At 30.9% G+C, this 21,048-nt stretch overlaps 1 protein-coding gene across 1 annotated transcript; it reads right to left on the reverse strand.

Annotated features, from left to right (window-relative positions):
• Positions 1–18,829: 18,829 nt before the first annotated feature.
• LOC120075102 (uncharacterized) lies at positions 18,830–20,780 on the reverse strand. Its single transcript, XM_039028274.2, has 3 exons — positions 19,676–20,780; positions 19,463–19,540; positions 18,830–19,311 (listed from the first exon to the last, which is right to left on the reverse strand). The coding sequence occupies exons 1-3, from the start codon at positions 20,411–20,413 to the stop codon at positions 19,297–19,299; spliced, it is 831 nt and encodes a 276-aa protein (XP_038884202.1). The 5' UTR covers positions 20,414–20,780; the 3' UTR covers positions 18,830–19,296.
• Positions 20,781–21,048: the final 268 nt, after the last annotated feature.

Genomic DNA, 21,048 nt, shown 5'->3' on the forward strand with positions numbered 1-21,048 from the left:
CATGCCCGCTCTTCACAGAGCTTGCACCGCCGCTCCCACCACGCCTCCACTTCGTTCCCGTCGGTGTTCTCCAGCAGCATCGGCCTCCGTGGCCGTTTCCCTCTTTCTCTCTCGCTTCTTTTTTTTTTTTTTTTTTTTGTAATTTTCTTCAACCATACCACGCTTCGCCGTCAGCAACGTCTTCCGTCAAGTGCACTTTTTTTTTGCCCCATTCCGATTCCTTGGCCGCTTCTTCTCTTACCTTGTGACGACGTTTCTTCCATATTTTCACCTCCAACCTTCTAAACAGAAACCGCCGAAGATCTCCCTTCGATTTTTTTTTGTCGACTATCTTTCTTCCTTGCTAGCGGATCATCTTCGAACACTTCACCTCCTCCGTCTTGAAGACATTTCGTGCCCCTTGGTGAGTTTCGAATACTGGTAAGTTGTCGATTTTCTCTCCCTGCCCTTGCCTTCATTTTGGATTAATGGTTCAAAAGACCCATTTTAAAGGTCCAAATTGGCAACGAGTCTTGATATCATGACCACACGTGAATTTACTATTCTGTTTTTCTTCTCCGGCTTCTTTTTCTTGGTTTTTTCTCCTCTCTTCTTTTTCGCACAAGAGTTCATATGAACAGTTCCGATGTAACTTCGGTGAACAAGAAACAAGAGAGAGAAGTGATTTTGCGAGTGATGAAAAGAGAGAGCGAGATGAGCTAGAGTGATTAGATTTTCTGCATGCAGATTAGTATATTTTGATAATTTTATTCAAATTTTGATGTTAGCAAGAGAACATTCGATATTTTTTAAAAAACTGGATCATTTCACATTTTTCTTTTTGCCAAACTTTTTACTACTTTTCCAAAAGTCGTGTTTTCTGATTTGCACATCTCCTCTCCTTTTTCTTTTTCAACAATTTCTTGTTCTCTCCATCTACGTTCCTCCTTAGAGGATTTTGATGATTCTTCCTTTGACATGGTTGCCTGCCTCACTCTCTTGTTCATTCTCAGCATTCTAGATAACTTTCCCAATTAGATTTTGGATTCGATTATGAATTTCTGCCTCTTAGATTTGGATAGTTTAATCTTAGTTTTTATGGCAGTCCACTCCTCTTTGACATCTTTGAATATCGACTTCATCTCCTCATTCACAGTTCACTTGTAATCTTTAATTAATCCATATTGTAATTCAAGGTACTTGGACTCTCTCAATCTTGAGATAACATTCAAGACCTAATTCACTCTGCACAATATTGCTATCCTCTTTTATTTCCATCCCCTCTATTTATAACCAACTTTTCTAACAAACTACTTAACTAATTATAAATATGACCTTAACACCCTAATAACCTCCTATTACCATTCCTATCAGAATTAAACAGTTTGATTATCCCAATATGGAGGTCTATTATATATTTCATGCTATTCATATATAAGACAATATTCTATTACCTTATCCGTTATATGGTAAATCGTATATTTAATATATTCATGTATATAATTGATATTATGTTAGTTTATTTATTATAGTGTATACTATTTTTTCAACATACTCGTACAAGTTTACATAATTTCACTACAGGTTCTTCAAATATTTCTTAGGATGATTATTTCAACGAAATAGATAACTATGTGATTTATAGAGAAGTAGACGTTTCGCATGAGCACATCTCTTTTCAAATTTAAAATAGTTTCAAAGTTAGGCAGTAATTCCAATTTTGAGAAAGCAGAGATTTTTGCTTATATTGGATGTAAAGAATGTTCAAAGAAGGATTTGGACGTTAATGTTAGATGGGTTTACCATATAAGATCTTTCGGAATCGAACAACACATTTATCTTCTTATTTTTTTTTTTTTTTTTTTGAAGATATTGATCTTTCTAAGATTTCTTCTAATTATTAAGTTAAGATTGCATGACATGTTTTCTACAAAAGACGTGTTGCAAAAATTATTGCGAGTCATTGCCATTAGAGAGAATTTTGAATACATAGCTATTATTAAGATTATCTATGGCCAGTAGTACATGCGTCATGTTGTGGAGATATTGGCAGATCTGTGTGGATTATTATCAGATTTGATAATGAATAGATGTTGCAATAATCGATCACAAGCAAGCAACATTTTTTTATATTAAAGAATTTATTAAGAAGATGATTAGTATTGCGGGTACTGAATTGGGCACTGCTAAAAGATATAATTTATTATATTCGGTCTGAGCACAAATTGAACAAGACCAGGTTACTTACTTAACAATTTGTGTATCTTTTGTATATGATACATTTCTTTTTTTTCAATGATTTGTGTAGATTGATGGTTAAAAATGATTCTTATATTTTTTTTATGGCGTTATCTGCATCAATTAGTGCTTGGCAATGTTGTCATCCTATTATTTTTATTGATGACACAAGTATGAAGAAGAATTTTGCTGGGACGCTACAAATTGCTTGCACGCCTGATGCGAATGATCAAATATTCCCATTGGCATTTGGAGTGGTAGATTCGGGAACGACTCTTCATGGATTTAGTTTTGTATTCAGTTGAAGAGAAAGACTCTCGTGAATTAGTTGTACTTGACTTTGTGCAACTCACTTCAATCACACATTAAAAATATTTTAAAATATTTCAAAAAAAGAAAAAGAAAGAATTTGTACGTGACAATACATACGTATAGATTGTTTTTTTTTTTATTAAACTTGGAGTTGAAAGCAGTTAAAAAAAATTAATTCTACTATTAATTTTTCTCACACCATGCATACATATACAAATATATAAATAATTTATAATCTTTAATAAATTATTTTAGAAAAAATAATTGTTTTAACTTAGTTTTATCAAAACTTTAATAAATACTTTAAATTTTATTATTTACCTATATATTTGGTTGGATACTTTTATAAAAGTTTATTATAATCTTGTAATTAATATTACTTAATTTAGATATTACATCAATATATTTTATATTTATAAACGTTAGATTATAAATTTAATCTTTAAAATTTTAAAATATTTTATCTAATAAATTTCTAAAATCTTAATTTTGTGTTATTAGTCAGAAATATCTTTAACATATGTATACACTTTCAATTTTGTATCCAATAAATTTTAGGCTTATTCAAAAAATTAAATGAATTATTTTATACGATAAAAAATTAACTTTGTATCTAACTTACCTTTAAAATTTCAATTTAGTAAATAACATATAGTAATTTGGTTTTTAAACATATAATATAACTTATTAAACACAAAGTTAACACCCTAATATGACCTTAAGAATGGCTAAGAATTCAACCAATTATACTTAAGAAAGATGTAAATCATTGTAAGAAATGGGGAGGAAAGTGGTTGGTAACAGAGCCGGGATGGGGGAAGAGGGAGGGGACGGTTCCCAATCCATGTCAGTTTATTAATTATGTAATATTAATTTATCCATTAACCAGTAAAATCAAAGATTATCATATGTAGTCTTGAACAGTATGTAGTTGACATATAGGGTGGATCATGTTCAAGAGAAAATCTAAAAGATCTATAGTATATGGATAAGGATGGATAAGATTGGGTACCTTATCTTGGTGACACTATTGATACAGCCCACTTTGTAATAGCTACAAATAGTTTGATCCAAATCGTTCATATGGAGGCGGTATCATGTACAAAGAGTTTGTTAAGATCAAACCATGAAATATTTAATCTCTCTTTCTAAATCTGTTAATTGATGAGATTAATATTTAATAGGATGATCATGTACGACTCGATCTTAATCTTGAGTTATTTATAAACTTCTATCTGTGAGGTCAATCCTATGATTTGCATGGATAAGAGTGGTTCAAGTTGCCAATTCAATAAGCTTACCATTTTATGGACTTGGAGAGTTGGGAACATAACTTCACAAGATGGAATTCAATCCTTCCCATATAAAGTAAGTAGATTAGTAATTCTCTTAAATACTGATTTCGGGTCTTGAACAAAGGGCTCCACCCTCTCACTAGCCTGAGAAGAACTTAGTTTATAATTGGATCATAAACAAATTGTTCATTAGACAAATTAGTAGTATTTAAGGAAAAGATGTAATTACAAGGATAAAACGTGTTGGGATTGGTGTCCTAATTCTCCCGGAGTCTCGTTGTTTTGTAAAAATACACATTTTTAATGAATAAAATAAATGTTATTGAATTCTGGCATTTACTCATATCCAATAAACAAAACTCCTTGGTTATCTTATGTGAACTTAAGCATGGATATGTGATACTATAGGGGCATAATGGTTATTGGCCCAGCTGTACTTATGAGCGATCTGTAAAAGGTTGTTGCACTACTGATTGGTTAAGATGGACACATAATATATCTGTGGTAAGGAGAGTTCAGTCGTTGGTCTTTAGTGGAGTGTCTGGCAGTTAACGGATAGTGGATCCTGTGGCTAAAGAGTTTAATCAGTTATTCACGTACCATTGGAGCTTCGAGCTACAAGTCCATAAGGTCCTCTTGGTAGCTCAATGGATTCAGTTGAGGATCAGTTCTTGGTGTTGATTGAAGTGTTCAAATTGACAAGAGGTAATTTGATTATATATGATATAATCGGTATGATGTATGAGATACATCTAGTAGAGGATTGATGTAAATAATATTTACATTAAGTACCATGGAGTAGAAAAAGAACTATGGTTTATATGTTTCATGAGATGAAATATTAAAACTATAGGTTATAAATATAGTATAATAAGTTAGTTATTATTTATATTTATAATAATATTAATTATTGGATAATTAATTCTTTTTCTTTAATAACCAAATGAGTGTGTGGTTATTGGATTCATGGTAACCGTGAGTTTAAAAGGAAAGTGGTTTTCCTATTTTGAAAAGTTGATTTACAAAACAAATGAAAAAGTTTTTAAGATTTCTCTCGGCGAAAAAAGGATCTCACGGTAGTCATCAAGTAAATACGGATTTACTAAACAACGGTTGGACGAGCTAACGATCGTGCAGTGGCGAGTTAAACGATCGTGCAGTATTTACTAAACGATTGCATAGTTTTGCTAGACGATCGCTTGCCCTAAGTAAACGATCGTGTAGTGTCTGTAGGTGACAGACCGAGCTAAACAATCGCATAGATTTTTCTAGAAGATCGCTTAGCTTTATCTAAACAATTGGGCATCGACCTATACGATAGGTCTCCACCATCTCCCATTTGCCCAGTCGTGTACGCGATCGGTGTTTCCTCCTTCATCTGCCTCATTCCAAGTCCGAATAGAGCCCACCCTCTAAATTCTCACACCGAGAATACAAGGTAGCCTTGTTGGTAGTGTCAGACTCAACTCGACACCGTCAAGGTTTTCTGGAGGACGTTCGTGCTGTTGTTGAGGAGTTTGTGATCGAGGCATTCGTTGAGGACGAGCGCGAAGTGTTCGTGCTGTGTTCATGCGGTGTTGCGGTCGTATAGTTCGAGCGTTCGAGGTTGTTGTTGTTCGAGCGGTTGCGCAACGGAGCGTGGAGACGCATCTTCAAATGTGCGTAGAGTTTGCTCTCTGTTCATTTGAGTTTTTTATGCTGCAATTTCTGTATGAATTGTATAACCGCTTGTTTTGAAGTCGACTGTAAATGTATTGTTCATTTATGATTGTGATTTGGAATAATCTTTCTTCCGCTGCTCATGGAAATCTCGAATCTGATTTCCTTCAAAACGGACATTTAACCAGCATTTATTAGAATAACTCGTGAAGGATCGACTTGTTTATATTGATTAAATCTATGGACTCAACGTGTCCTACAATGCATAAGAGTTCAACTATGGGTCTATAGTGGTTTGCCTATAGTTAATGAATGAAGGTTAATTTAATTAAAGAATTTAATTAATCTTGCTAGCTCACCACGAATACAATTGTGTGGTTTAAATTATTAATTGCATTGGATACAATTAATTACATATTTATTATAAAGTTTTTTAATGAGATTCAAATTATAATAATCAGAACTAAAATTTAAATATGATTCAAATAATTAATTATTTATTTGGATGAGTTCCATATAAATAAATAAATTATTTAATTTGAATACAATTCGAATTAAGTAGACAATGGGAGAATTGATTTATTTGAATTTGATCCAAATAATTAATTATTTGGATGAGATCCATATAATTAAGTTATTTAATTAAAAAATTGAATTAAATAATTGAATGAAGAATTAATTAATTAATTTAAATTGGATTTAAATAATTAATTATTTAATTATTTAATTTGGATGAAATTCAAATTAAATAAACAGGAGATAAATATTTAAATATGATTTAAATATTTTAAACCATTTAATATGAGATATTATTTTGGTAGATAAATTAATATTGAATATTATTAAATATTTAATTTTATCTCTGCAGAAGATTTATTCTAATAGGATTAGGGGTATTCTATAAATAGGGCCCTTGGGAGCCTCATAGAACACATTCTCTACATCCATCTCTACGATTAATCTAAAACTTCCATCTATTCTTTCAAGAAGAGGTTTCCACTAATTGGATACTTGCCAGAATCATGACAAGGAGGATCTTGTGGAATTAAAAGAATTCAAGAAATACATGCTAGAGTCATAGCAAGAAAGATCTTGTGGAATTAAAACAATTCAAGTAGGAGACAACTAGTTTCAAGAGGAGTTTTTGTTGCAATTATGGATCCTCAAAGCTATGTCGCTTAATCTTTTTCTTAATTATTTGTAATCTTAATTTGATTCAATTTCCTTTAATTGGTATTAAAGTCAATCTTTGATTTTTTATTCAAATTAAAAATCAAGAATATTCTTTTAAAATAAATACATCTGATGTATGAGATGGTTTACAAAATTGGTCGTTTAGATATATTTGGGCATTAGATTTCAAGGCTTTGATTAAAAAGTTGGACTTTTCTATAGATTTAAAAAATGTTATAAAAGTTCAATACTTTTAATAGCATGAGCTATCACGACTTTGGTCAAAATGTTATAATAGGCCTATGATAGTATTTTTCGAAGTTATGGTAAACCTTTTTCTTGTAGTAAATTGTAAAATCCTTAAGGTTTAGGTTTTTTTTTTTTTTTTTTTTTTTTTGTACATTTTTCTATATTTTGATGAAAAAAAAGTAGTGTAAAGAAAAAATCACGTATTTTCCGAATTAAAGAGATCTGGAAATTCTGGAAATTCTGTTTCACGTCATTAAAGCATCTGTAGCATTGATTAAAACATGTGCGGCTAAAGCTTCAAGAGATTAAGTTTAGGTATTTCACACCCTAAATTTTTATATGGCCAAGGAAAAAATTGAAGGCCAAGATATGCCTTCAAAATTCAAATTATTGTAATTTTGAATTTTATTTTTAATTTCTAGGATATGCCAATATGCGGGTCAATTTTGCATGAGATATGATTTAAATTAATTTTTTTTTTAATTCCTAATTTTATGCTAGAGATTCTCTTTTACTTAAATATAAGCGTTATATTTAAATTGTTAGGATAGATCCTAATTAAATGCATGTAGAGATTCTCCTTTAATTTTAAACATAAGAGTTATATTTAAATTGTTGTAAAGATTCATGTAGACATTCTTCTTTAATTAAAATATAAAGGCCTGAAGGAAGGAATGAATCAAAAGATAACCGAGAAATAGGTAGCACTTGAGGTCCCTAAAGAAAGAAGGAAAGACAGAATCTTACTAGAAGGAAGAAGCAAGAAGGAAGCAAGTGTAGCGAACGAGACCGCAAATGGATGGAAATTCTCCACTTAATGGTTATATTAGATAATTAAATGAAGAACTATCTAAAATTGCATACTTAGATAAAGATAATTTAGTTTCATTTTAAATATAAGAGTTATATTTAAATTGTTGTAGAGATTCATGTAGAGATTCTTCTTTAATTAAAATATAAGAGTTATATTAGATAACTAAATGAAGAACTACCTAGAATTGCATGCTTAGATAAAGATAATTTTAGTTTAATTTCAAATAGTTTATAATTTAAAATTATTTTTATAGTTTTCTAATGAGATTAGAAAATATTGCATGCATGCCTAATAAGATTAGTATCTTGCTTAGCTAAAGATAAAATTAATTTTAATCTATCTTTATATTATTCTAATGAGATTAGAAATATTGCATGTTTTCCTAATAGGATTAAGACCTTGTTTAAAATCAAACTAAAATCATATTGCATGTTTCGCTAATGAGATTAGGTTCTTACTTATACAAAGATAAAATTATATTCAAATTTTAAATTGTTTAAAACTTTGATTATCTTTATTAAAATTCTAATGAGATTAAACTAAAGTAAATTTCATGCTTATCTATTGAGATTAGATTAAATATAGATCTTTTAACTTAGTGTTAAATGGTTTAAAATGAGAAAATTAAAATATTTAAATAATAAAAAATTGTCTATAAGGGAACAGTCTAAGTATTAAGCTGACGATAATAGAACACCCTACCTAGGAACTTACTTGGGAGTTGAGTTAATCAAATTTTTATTATAACATAATGTGATTAGTTTATTAAAGAGTTTAATGAACTTGGATATTTTCACATCATGTCAACTATCCAAACATAAGAGTTATGTTTGGGAAAACTAAATTATAACTTGAATAAATGATTTAGCCTAAGTTTGTCTAAGTAATGAAATCCCTATTATAAAATACTTAGTGGGAGAATAGAAGTATATGATATATTGTCTCTCCTGCATTATCTGAGAAGATTCACATCGTGAGACTCATGCTTGCCCTGGAAGCATCCTCCCTTCGAAAGGTGTTTGCATGGGTCAAGATCAAGGTGGAATAGATAAAGTAATTATAGTAACTGAGAGAAGGACATATGTCAACATATCTTGTGTTCTCCATCATTGGTTATACCATGAGACTCATGATTGGCCTTGTGGCGCCTTGAAAGTGTCCTTCCTTCAAAAGATATTTGAATGGGTCAACATCAAAGTAAACTTCAACAATGGATAATGTAGTTTTTTGTTTCCAATATTGACCTTCCCTTTGGTAAGTTTGTTGGTACAGAACTATAAGATCTAAAATGATGGATTATACTTACAAGAACACATTAAAATTGTTAATGTTATTCTAACCAAATAATGGTAACTAAACCTTATAGGAATAAGAGTTTTTCGGGTATAATTTTTGGTTGAGAATGTTTCGATCAAATGAAGAAGCATTTGATCTACCCTTCAGCGGCATTTGTTCTAAATCACTGGAATATCATTGCATTAAACATGATTTATATGGTTCATAAAATTTAGTGCTAAATTTGAATAGATGTTTGATTCGGTTAACTAATATACTTTTATATATTTCAATATTATGTCATTTTCTCTTCTAGTTTTAATTTTGAATTACCGATATAAGTCAAAATTGAGAAAAAGTATTACTTGAAAAAGTACCATAGACACTATTTTAATGATAGTGTAATCTTTAGAATTTTCCTTTAATTGAGAAATACTCTCAAATTCTTGTTATCACTTCATGAATTGTTCATGAACCATGTGATTGATGAATCACAATTAGAGAGATAGCTTATATTTATCTCTTAATTTACATATTGGATGTCTGTCTACCTTAGAAGATAAAAGATAAGACAACAACATATGAGATGTTGAAGTCAATATAAGCTTAATTTAGACAATTATTTAAATAATCTCAAGATTAAGTATTATGATCCACGAAACTGAACTATGTGAGAACTATGATGAAATTGTTTTCAAATTAGTTTAGGGAACCACATACACTATGAGAAATTTTCTGAAAATTGCTTAGAAAATTCCCCAATGAAAAGAAAAATAAAAATAAAAGTCAATTTATTTATTGAATTTTTGGTGGAGACTAAAGATCCGCACCTAGATAATCGATTGAGGATTCACTATCAAATTTTTCTTCACTATAATTACATTGTAATTTTTGGAATATACTCAATGATGCAAAATGATTTCTACATGTTAGCATCGGGAAGCCGGCCATCTCAGTTAGTGTAGTGGGAGACATGAGATATCATAATTATTACTTATGTTGAACATGGTGGTTTCATAACCATGAGAGAAATTCAATCTCTCAAGTCTTTATTACTAATTAATTCTTAAGGTATGATTGTTTTATGTAATAAAGCATATTTTCAAAAGTTATTTGATTATGTTCATCCATAGATAAGTACAATTAGTGTGCGTTAAAATGTTTAACATCTACGAATACTACATCGAGACATTTAGGATTATTAAATTCATAATAGAAAAAAAAATTCTCCTTAAAAATACTTCTCTTTGGGAATTAAAGTTGATTTTCATCAATTTTAATGAAATGACTAGTACAGATAATTCTCTAAGACAAATTACTATACATGCTTGAAGATCTTGCCTTTCATGCAAGATAATCATTGGACCTTATTGGATAAGGTTAGGATCAAAAAACACGTTTGACTTACACATTTTGACCCAAGTAGTTTGGTAAATGTAAAAGTCATACAAACATCATAAATATGTCATCAATTGGATTGATGAATATTTAGTGTATGAGTATCTTTATATAATGCAGCTAAAATCTATTTTTTAAAGAGTTCAAAGAAGTTAGACTAAAGTTTAAATCAGTTAGGCAAGTCTATCAAGACAGATTTTTTTAGATCATAAAAGTACAAAAATCTCAGTACTATGCCTAATTGATATGAAATGAGATTATATCTCAACTTTAAGCATTAGATACAATTTGGGTGGAATTGAGGAGAAAGATGACCTTGTTAGAACTTGGTCACATTAATGATGAGTACTTTGTTAGACATGGTCATATCATTAATAAGTTACACATCATTGTCATAATCTGGTGAAGACGTGCAATAGAGATTGCATTGTGAACATTATTCCCTCCTGTCTTGGAGACAATTTTGGATTATAAAAGTGTAGTAAACTAGTTTACAACATTTCAGGATTTGGATATGTTAAGATGCATCTGTTAAAACAAACCCAAAAGAATATACATGTCCTAGATATGTTAAGATGCATCTGTTAAAACAAACCCAAAAGAATATACATGTTCAAGGATTATGTATATATGTAGGTTGTCCTCAAGGAGAAAAAGAATGGTCTTTTATGCAATCCTGATTAAAATAATGTACTTGTATGACAAATATTAATTTTATAAGAAATGTCCAATAAAAGATTGCAAATCTTTACCGAGGTTAAATAGTGTTGATATTTTTTTTTTCAAGTAAATCCACTAAGAGTTAATAAGTGTTATTAATCATTTAATTTGAATATCAAATGAATCTTAGTCAAACAAGACAAGCCCTCATCATAGTGGGAGAGTTATTAGATAACTCATCCTTTACTATGACTTAGTTGAAGTCAAAGTTGTCATATTAATTGATAAATTAAAGGCTTATCATCCTTATGGTGAGAGATGTTGACAAGGATTGCTTGGACAAAGTTATGAACTCGAGATAAATCTATGCACTATATGAAGTCTAGATTTGTGGACTTTCTTGATGGGGTAAGACTCATAGGATATTTACAAAAGAAGTTGTGCGTGTCAAAAGAAGATATAAATCTTCAAAGTAAGACTCATGGCAGAAGGTGAAACCTGTTGAGAGAAATTAGATTGTGGGTTAATTTTCTCACTCATTGCCATTATAGTCTTTTGAGCATTTTTCATTGTTGCATATGAAATATATGAAATGAATGTTTAGATTCTTTTATGAAAAGAATTTAAGAAATACTCTACACAAACAAACAAAGCAGTTCAACTTTCAAAGATCAAATGCAAAGAGTTTGCATAATTGTATATGTTCATTTGAGAAATGAATTAGACCAATAGATCTTTAAATATGAGGTTTGATAAGAGTTATCATAACCTATAGATCTTTAAATATGAGGTTTGATAAGAGTTATCATAACCTATGACTTTGAACAAATACTAATGATCTTGTATAGACAAGAGAGTCATTACTTGATAAATGGATATTTCTCATGTTTTATGTTAATGACATATTACTCTTCATGAATGATATAACATAAAAATTTTGCTACCTAATCAACTAGGGACATAATATTAAGTAAGTCTTAAGCATCTTACATTTACAAGTTGTTTGTCAAATATTAGATGCAAAATTTCAAAAGAAATGATAATGTATCATTCTAATGTGAAGTTAATGCTAAGGAAAAGTATCCGTAGATAACTTAAGTGTTGAGGACAAATGATTAATTATCTTCTATTAATATGAGACAAATAATGCATAAATAAGACTTAACATACAATTGGTAAGTTATATGGGTTATATCAATAGTGTAACTATTGAGTACAAAATCAAAAACTTTCTCAATCTATGGGACAATGAGAAATTTTTTGTGTATAGTGTTAAGATATGATCATTCGCAAGATATACTAGGTCTTTCAAAGAATTAGACAAATCTATAATAAGATAAATTTATCCTATATGGTGGAGGTTGGTACACAAGAGGACTGTTTTTGCTTGTGAAGCAAAACTTTGTGTAGTCATAAAATATCCTTAAAGATCTGAAAGAGTTTCATTTTTAAGTTAGTCTATCACACTTTTATGAGATAATAATCGTGCAAAGACTAAGCCTAAGGATATTAATGAACACCAATTTCTAGAGTAAGACATATTAAGAGAAAGTATCATGGTAGTGACCAAGATGACTTTGAATGACATATGATTTAATTCATATAAAATGACTCTATAAGCTACAGTGTTTGAGAGTCACCTAAAATGTCTAGGATTACGAGATGTCTCTTATTCGCTAGGGCAAGTGGGAGATCATGTTGGGTATAAAGTATGCCCTAGGATACATGACTCATCAATTTTTTACCAGCTTTAGTGCAAGTGGAAGATTATTGCGGTTTGTGCTCTAAAGCCTCATAATTAATTAGTTTATTAATTTAATTATTAATTATGCAATATTAATTTATCCATTAACTAGTAAAATCCAAGATTATCATATGCGATCTTAAACAGTATATAGTGAATCATGTTCAAGAGATAACCTAAAAGGTCTAGAATATATGGATAAGGTTGGATGCCTTATCTTGGTGACACTATGTATACGACCCACTGTGAAGTTACAAATGGTTTGATCCAAACCATTCATGTGGAGGGGGTATTCTATACAAAGAATTTGTATAAGACCGAACTATGAAATATTTAATCTCTTTTTGTAAATCCGTTAATTGATGAGATTATGATCATGTATGACTCGATCTTAATCTTGATTGATTTATAAACTCCTATCTGTGAGGTCAATTCTATGATTTGCATGGGTGAGAATGGTCCAAGTTGCCGACTCAATAATCCTACCATTTGGGGACTTTACTAAATGGAGAGTTGGGAACATAACTTCACAAGACGAAATTCACTCATTCCCACATAGAGTAAGTAGATGAGTAGTTCTCTTAAATGCTGATTTCGGGTCTTAAACAAGGGCCCCACCCTCTCACTGGCTCGAGAGGGACTTAGTTTATGGAGGTAATTACAAGGGTAAAATAAATATTTATCCCAACGGTAATTATGAATAACTTGTGAAGGATCGACTTGCTTATATTGATTAAATCTATGAAATCAACTTGTTCTATAGTGGAGTTCAACTATGGGTCTGTAGTGGTTTGCCCTGTAGTTAATGAATAATCTTGGATCATTTGAGCAGATAATTTGTAGGTTCATAAGGTTTCGAGTTAGCTAGCCACGGACCAACAAGGATCAAATATATAAAAAAAAAATTTGAAATGTTCAAATTTTATGAAGGAAAATATTAATTGTATTGGATACAATTAATCAAATGACTTATTATAATTTTTTTTAATTAGACTCAAATAAATTTGAATTAAATAGATAAGGGAAATTGATTTACATATGATTCAAATAAATAATTATTTGGATGAGATCCATATAATTAAGTAATTTAATTTAAATAAAATTTGAATTACATAATTGGAGGAATAATTAGTTAATTTGAATTGGATTCAAATAATTAATTATTTAATTTGGATGAGATTCAAATTAAAAATTTTGCAAGAGATAAATATTTAAATATGATTTAAATATTTTAAACCATTTAATATGAGATATTATTTTGGTAGATATTATATTAATATGAGATATTATTATCATATATTTAATTTAAAATCTCTACATAAGGATTATTCGAATAGGATTAGGAGTAAGTTCTCTAAATAGGGCACTAGGAGCCCTCATATCACACACTCTCTACAAGAATAATCTCTACGAGTTCTAAGAAAATTCTTTTATTCATTCCCTCTATTCTTTCAAGAAGCGATTCTCATAAATTGGATCGAGTTATAGCAAGAAAGATCTTGTTGAATTACAAAAATTCAAGAATGAGCGACCAATCTCAAGAGGAGGTTTTGCTGTAATTATGGATCCGTAAATGTATGTTGCTTAACCTTTTTCTTAACTATTTGTAATTTTAATTCATTCAAAGAATCAAAGAATCCGATCACATGCTTCCGTCATTCAATTCCCTTCGATCCCCACAAGAATTCCTCTGTTATTCCCCACAAGAATTCCCTATTAATTCTTCACGGGGATTTCTCATTTAAATTGTTATATTTTTTCTTTTAAATCTCATATATTTCATTTTTTAAAAAAAAAATTGCGTCATAAAAAACAAATAAAATGTAATAAACACAAATCCATGAATATAAACAAATTCTATAAATTCCCAAGCTCACAAATCCATGACTTTACTCTACAAATTCTACAAAGTCACAAGCTCACAAATCATAAGTCAAATTTTACAAATTGTACAAATTCACAAATCCACAAGTCAAATCCTACAAGTCACATATTAAATAAAGTTCGAATAAAATTTAAATTCAAATAAATTCAAATGTCTTTTACAACAACCAATGTCTTAAGTTTTGGACTTTAGTTTTGGATCAAATAAGTATAAAATAAATGTGTGCCAAATAAATATTGGATAAAATAGATATGGGTTGGGCTAAATATATATATCATATTATAATTAAACAATATAAATTTTGGGGTGGGGTCGGGGTCGGGGTCGGGGTCGAGGTGGGGATATCCATGCATCGTCCCCGATCGAGGACCCAAAAAGAGTCCCGGTTTGACCCCTATCCTCGATCAAATTGGGGATTCCTTAACCCGATCGCGAAGACCCCGCTCCGTAGGTTTTTTTGCTATCACTAGAGAAAATAGACTTAATTTTCAAAAACAAAAAACAAAAAATTAAATAGTTACCAAACGAGGCCTTAGTTTTTAGTTTAGTTTTCTAAAATTAAGCCTATAAATACTCTTTCTACCTTTAAATTTCTTGCTTTGTAATCTATTTTTTACCTATATTTTAAAAAATCAAGTCAAAATTTTAAAACTAAAAAAAGTAATTTTTTAAAAACTTGGTTTTGTCTTTGGAATTTGGCTAAGATTTCAACTCTTTTTGGACCTGGACAGATGAGGGTGCTAAGGAGGTGACAACTTAGTTGAGATGTCTTAGTGCACCTACTAATCCTTCTACCTCTTTGTCTTAGGTTTAAAAAAAAAAAATCAACTCTTGTAATTAAGAAAGATGAAAACCATTGTAAGAAAATGAGAAGAAATATGCTTAATCTAAAAAAAAAAAATAATAAATAAATAGTTAGCAAATGTGGCCTAACTTTTATGAAAGTAATAATTTAGTCAATGTACTTTCAAATTTGTAAAATTTAATCCTCGAATTTTAATAAACAACAATTTAATCATGTAGTTGATAACTTGTAATGATTTAGACTTATTGTGAAAAATATTATTATAGATTTAATGAAATTTCTTATATGATCGATAAAATGAACGAAAAATAAAATTTACTTATAAATTAAAAAGACTAAGAAGTTGCGTAATAAAAGTTTATACTTAATTTTGATAAGATTTTTCATGATATGGACTAAATTGTTAAAAATTTCAAAACTAAGGGATTAAATTGTTGCTTATTAAAATTTAAAGACTAAATTATTAAAAAAGTTAGAAGTATGAGGACTACATTTTTATCAACCAAAGTTAAGAAACTAAATAGTTAGACAACAAAGACCTTTTGTTTTACACCCAAATGTTTTAGGATTAGATGGATTGTCCCATGAGATTGGTCGAGGTACGCATAAGTTAGCTGGGACATTCATAAATATAAGAAAAACAAACAAAATAAAAACAAAGACTTTTTTTTAAAAAAAAAAAAAAAAAAAAAATTGTAAGATTCTCCTCCCTTAATTTATAATGTAATCTATATTTTTTTCAAATGCAAAGTGATGATAAATTTATTGTAGAATGGAGCAAAACATCATTGAAAAGTTTGGGCAACTTTTTCTTCCAATTTTTGACCAATTTGAAGCTAATCATGTATTTTAGACAAAACCACCAAAAATTTGCTCTTCTTTTTCTTCTTTATTTGATTCATAACCACTTGATTGATAGTTTGATTAGGATTCACTACAACCCTTTTCAAAATCTTCTTTAATTTCCAACAATTTTTTTTTTTTTTTTTTTGGTGGAATTCCTCATGTCATCAACTTAAACTAATTTAAAATAGAAAAGAAGAGGGAAGTTCTAGAGTCCAAATTTCACTTGAGGTTCTTCAAAAGAGTACCAAAGGGGGAAATTGAGCCAATTTTTACAAATATATAGAGGAATTTTCTTGTGCATATCACATATTATAAAAATTAAATTGGGATAATTTTCTATATATTTATTGCTCAATATTGTATTCCGACACACATGCTAATAAATAAACTACAAGAAAAGTCGCATGACAGCAACTTCATTAAATTAATTTGTAACGGAAGTAGATACAATATTGGGCAAAGAATGAGAGATTTTTCCCCTTTTAATTTTTAAAGAATTTGGATCATTACAAATTATGTCATTGGATGATTTTCTTTAATTTATACAATTGTATTAAAAACAAAGATAAAATAAATTTGACAACGGTATTAGTTGTTTTTCTTAGTAAAATAAGGACAAAGGGATTCTAACTACAGACTTTTGTTCATTAACATATTTGTATGTCAATTATGCTATACTTACTTTGACATTGAAATTTGTTGTTTTGGTAACTATACAAATAATGTTCAATTTATTTTTAAAAAATGAAACTATTCTTACATATTGATTATGTTCTTCCTAAAATATGATGATACGATGACACTATATATACCATCGCGATTTATTAACGTGATTGGATTTAACTACAATTAGAAAATGTGTTAGTTTCAACCTACAACATTTATCCTCATATAAAAGAGGTTTGAATCCCTACTCCTATGATGTTAAACTATATATATATATATATTATATATATAGTCGTGGCTTTCTTTTTTCTAAAAGAAATTAGTCATGACTTATAATAAACGATTTGTGAGGTTTGATATCAACTACTAAACTCTATTCACAAACTATAATGACCAAAATAGAATTCTTTTTGGAAAAATTGCAATGGGTAGTATTTTTAGGTATAATAACCATGTGTATAACAACATTTTTAAAAAATTGCAAATATAGTAAAGTCTATCACTGATAGAGTTTTATTAGCGATATGATCTACCACTAATAGATAGTGATAAACTTTCTAATTTTTTTACCATATTTGCAACTCTATATTTGATAATATTTTAGATTTAATTGCTATATTTGCAACTCTCTTTCTTTTAAATATAGTTAAAAATATAGGAATCAAATGAAAAAAAACTAAACCCAAATTATAAGAACTAAACATAACCCATCCAGGAAGACAGATAGAAAAAAAATGAGGAAACAGGGTAAAATATTTAAAATAGAAACCCGCGTAAAAAATAGTGTATTTTGCCCTTCATATGACTTTTTTAATCTTAGTTGTTACCTTATTCATTTTTACCTTGAAAAGGAGGCCAATTGAGATAACAAACATCAAATCATTTCATTTCTCAATCCCAACAAATTATACCTCATTTTCTCTCTCTCTTTAATCTTTTTTAATTTGTCTAATGAAAAGGAAAAGTCCTCCCACGGCTAAAACTAAAACAGGTCAGGCTAGCCGGGGACGAAGTCTCAAAAGTTTCCTCCTATGGCCTTTTTCTAAGTAAACACCACAAGAAATGGTCAAACGAAGACTTTCAAAAACACAACCAAGACAACAAATTTTGGTTAAAAACAAGTTAAATTAGAGACCCAATTTGAAGTGAAGATTGCTCTATCTATCCCATGGATTGTTTTCAGAGCCATTTTGATGAATGAGTCTCCATTGACTGCAAACAGGAAACAGAACAACATATTTACATTATTGGTGTATGCTAGAAACAGCAGAAAAAGATGCATCAGACCACAACTAGCAGGGTAATTCAAATTGGGATCGTGTCGAATCGGAGGGGTCTTTGTTACCCGAGAGGGGTGTTGCTACACTACTACAGCTTCGACTAACCAATGTTCGCTTCAGGGATTCTTCCCTACTACTTTTTTGAGTTCACTGATGTGGAAAGGGCTCAGCATAAGGGCGGATTGGGGGTTCATTTTAAGTCCTTTGGTTTCATGGTTAAAAGAACTTGGAGGAAGTTTAATTCGACGTCATGTTGCTGCAGTTTAAGAAATGACACTAATCTGTGTAGGTTGACTCACCTACGGTGGCGCGACTCGTCAAGGAAATCTCACTAGCTCTTACGTTCGAAGAATAGCAGACAGAGGTGAGATTGAAGAAATGGGAAACCATTAATCTGAAACAAAGTTGAGGTTTAAGCTCTATTTCAGAAGTTCTCCAAGTGTAAGGACATAACATACTACATCTTCAAACTATGGTTGTGCAAGAAAGATATTTCCTACAGCTTAAAGAAGGCATTCAACTGAAACAAAGAGTTCAATGAAAACAAGAAATGATCTGTTAACACAACAATTGTGATATTTCTAATAGAAATTGATTGAATCTATTCTGTAAGTAACTACATGAATGTGCATCAATATTCAAGCACAACTTTCTGATATTCTCACATGGTAACAGTATGCTACACAATCATTTCTTGACCAGGGCTTTCCATAGACATCATATCACTCAAGATCATTGAAGAAAATGTCCTTTTATCCAATTCCAAATTCCACCAATCCTATTCTTTGTGAATTATTCCACGACTAGCAAAAGTGAAATCAAATTAATTTATGAACAAAAATTAGCATTTGAAAGTATAGGAAGACCATACACCGCAAGTTATTGGGTGAGATTCAACAGTGGTTGATACCAAACTCCCAAGGCACAGAGCATGATCACCAATCAACCGCATGAATTACTCTGGAGTCAGCAGATGAATGAGAAAAAAGTCTTTGAATCTTCACAAAGAAGTAGAACTTTAAGCCTTCGTTACCTGTGGGACAACAGAAATTGAAGAACAATCAACAATATCAGAATCCACAAAGAATTTTAACCTCAATCAACTAGTTAAATAGAACCACTAGTTTTCTTCAGAAATAAACATTAGAAAAGGATCTTTATCAACAGAGCGAAACCCCATTTACCTTGCCGTTTTCAGGTAACTCAGGGACCTTATACAAATCAGCTGTGATCTCCGATAGCCATAACCCAGGAAAGAGCGTCTGTAAAATAGTTCAGATTAAACGTCGATTCTCAAATTTCTCAACAAAAATGAAATCTACAAGCAGATTAGAGAACTCGAATTTGAAAACTGCTCGAAACTTAACTAAGAATAAGGGCAATTTGAGCGAACTTACATCTAATTGCTTTTGTACGATTCTGGTCCTCTTCTTGGGCCGCCTCGGTGGTCTGAGTCCCACCATTTCCATGAAATCTTCATCGATCTCTCTCTTCGATAGCGGCACTACCAATTTCACCTTCTTCTTCTTCTCCGGCCCAATTTTCAGCCTTGGCGACTTGGCACCACCGTCGCTTCGCAATGGGGAATCGGAATTCGATTTCTTCTCTTCAATCTTCAAATTCTTACTTCCGCCACCGTCAACATTAGGAGCCTTACAAGCGGCTCTCCTCGTCCTTAGATTCCAAGGTCTCGCCTCCGCTATCGATAACGCAACAGCCGCCGGCGTCTCTTCCATTCCGGCAGAATCGTTCTTCTTCCCCTCCGCCTCTTCTCCAGCAACCGCCGCCTCCTTACTTAAAATCGCCTCTTTCATTTTATCGGCCGCCGTCTTCAGATCAAACATAAGCTTCTCTCTGACCGCCTCGATCCCGTCGTCGTCAGTTTTCTTGATTCTCGATTTCAAAACCTTCGGTCTCATCTCCAAATCCTTCAAGAACATCCGCATCTCCAACCCTGATTCTCGGCTCCTACTCTCGGTAGACTCCTCCGATCTCGAGGAGTGAGATTGACGATTAACGCTGGAGACCTGTAAGCCATTAGAATTCACCTTCATGCACCTCAAGTGCTTCTGACTCCCCCACTTCAAACACGGCAACATGAAATTGTGAAGAGACTTCGATCTCTCAGACCGCATTCTTATCGACCAGTTCCGTTCTTCGTCTCAAGAGGCCTACGCACACACCATTTACCGGAGATTCCAAACCGCCGATTGCAGATGGAGTTGCCGGATTTTCAGAGGACTGTAGGAATTTTTAGGGGAAATTTGAGAGGAAGAGAGAGAAGTATCGGAGCTTTGGGAGAGAGAGAGAGTGGTTAAGGGCTGTTTTCCGTCGCTGCTTTCTTTGGTCGCTCTCACAGAATATGGCCGGAAAATAAAAACACCAAGTTTATACCGGTTGAGAGAGAGAGAAAAAAACGGAGCGGATGGTTTTAACGTTCGGACATAGGGGTAATTCCGTCTATTCATATTCTCAGTTTGTCTTCTATTTTAATCATCTTCTAAGATTAAAGTATAAGTTTCGCCCTAAATTTATAGTTACTTTATTATACACATATTGTTAGAAAAATTACATTTTTAGTCGCCAATTTTGAAGAATATGTGCGTCGGATTTATGAATTTTCAAAATAAATCTTTCTAGTTCTCAAAATTTTAAAAATATGTAGATAGTCTAAATGTTTTTAAATAAAGATTATAAACGGATTTTAAATTAGGTTCTTAATTGTTCTAAATGACAAAACTACTTAAATATTTTTAAATATAACAAAATA

This window comes from Benincasa hispida, chromosome 4, assembly GCF_027475165.1.
Source record: "Benincasa hispida cultivar pf3 chromosome 4, pf3_genome.v1.1, whole genome shotgun sequence".
Classification (NCBI taxonomy): Eukaryota; Viridiplantae; Streptophyta; class Magnoliopsida; order Cucurbitales; family Cucurbitaceae; genus Benincasa; species Benincasa hispida.

Coding starts and splice junctions, on each gene's coding strand:
- LOC120075102 (XM_039028274.2), bottom strand. CDS start 20,413: ATGCGGTCTGAGAGATCGAAGTCTCTTCACAATTTCATGTTGCCGTGT. Junction 19,541..19,675: donor TCGTACAAAAGCAATTAGAT/GTAAGTTCGCTC, acceptor ACTATTTTACAG/ACGCTCTTTCCTGGGTTATG.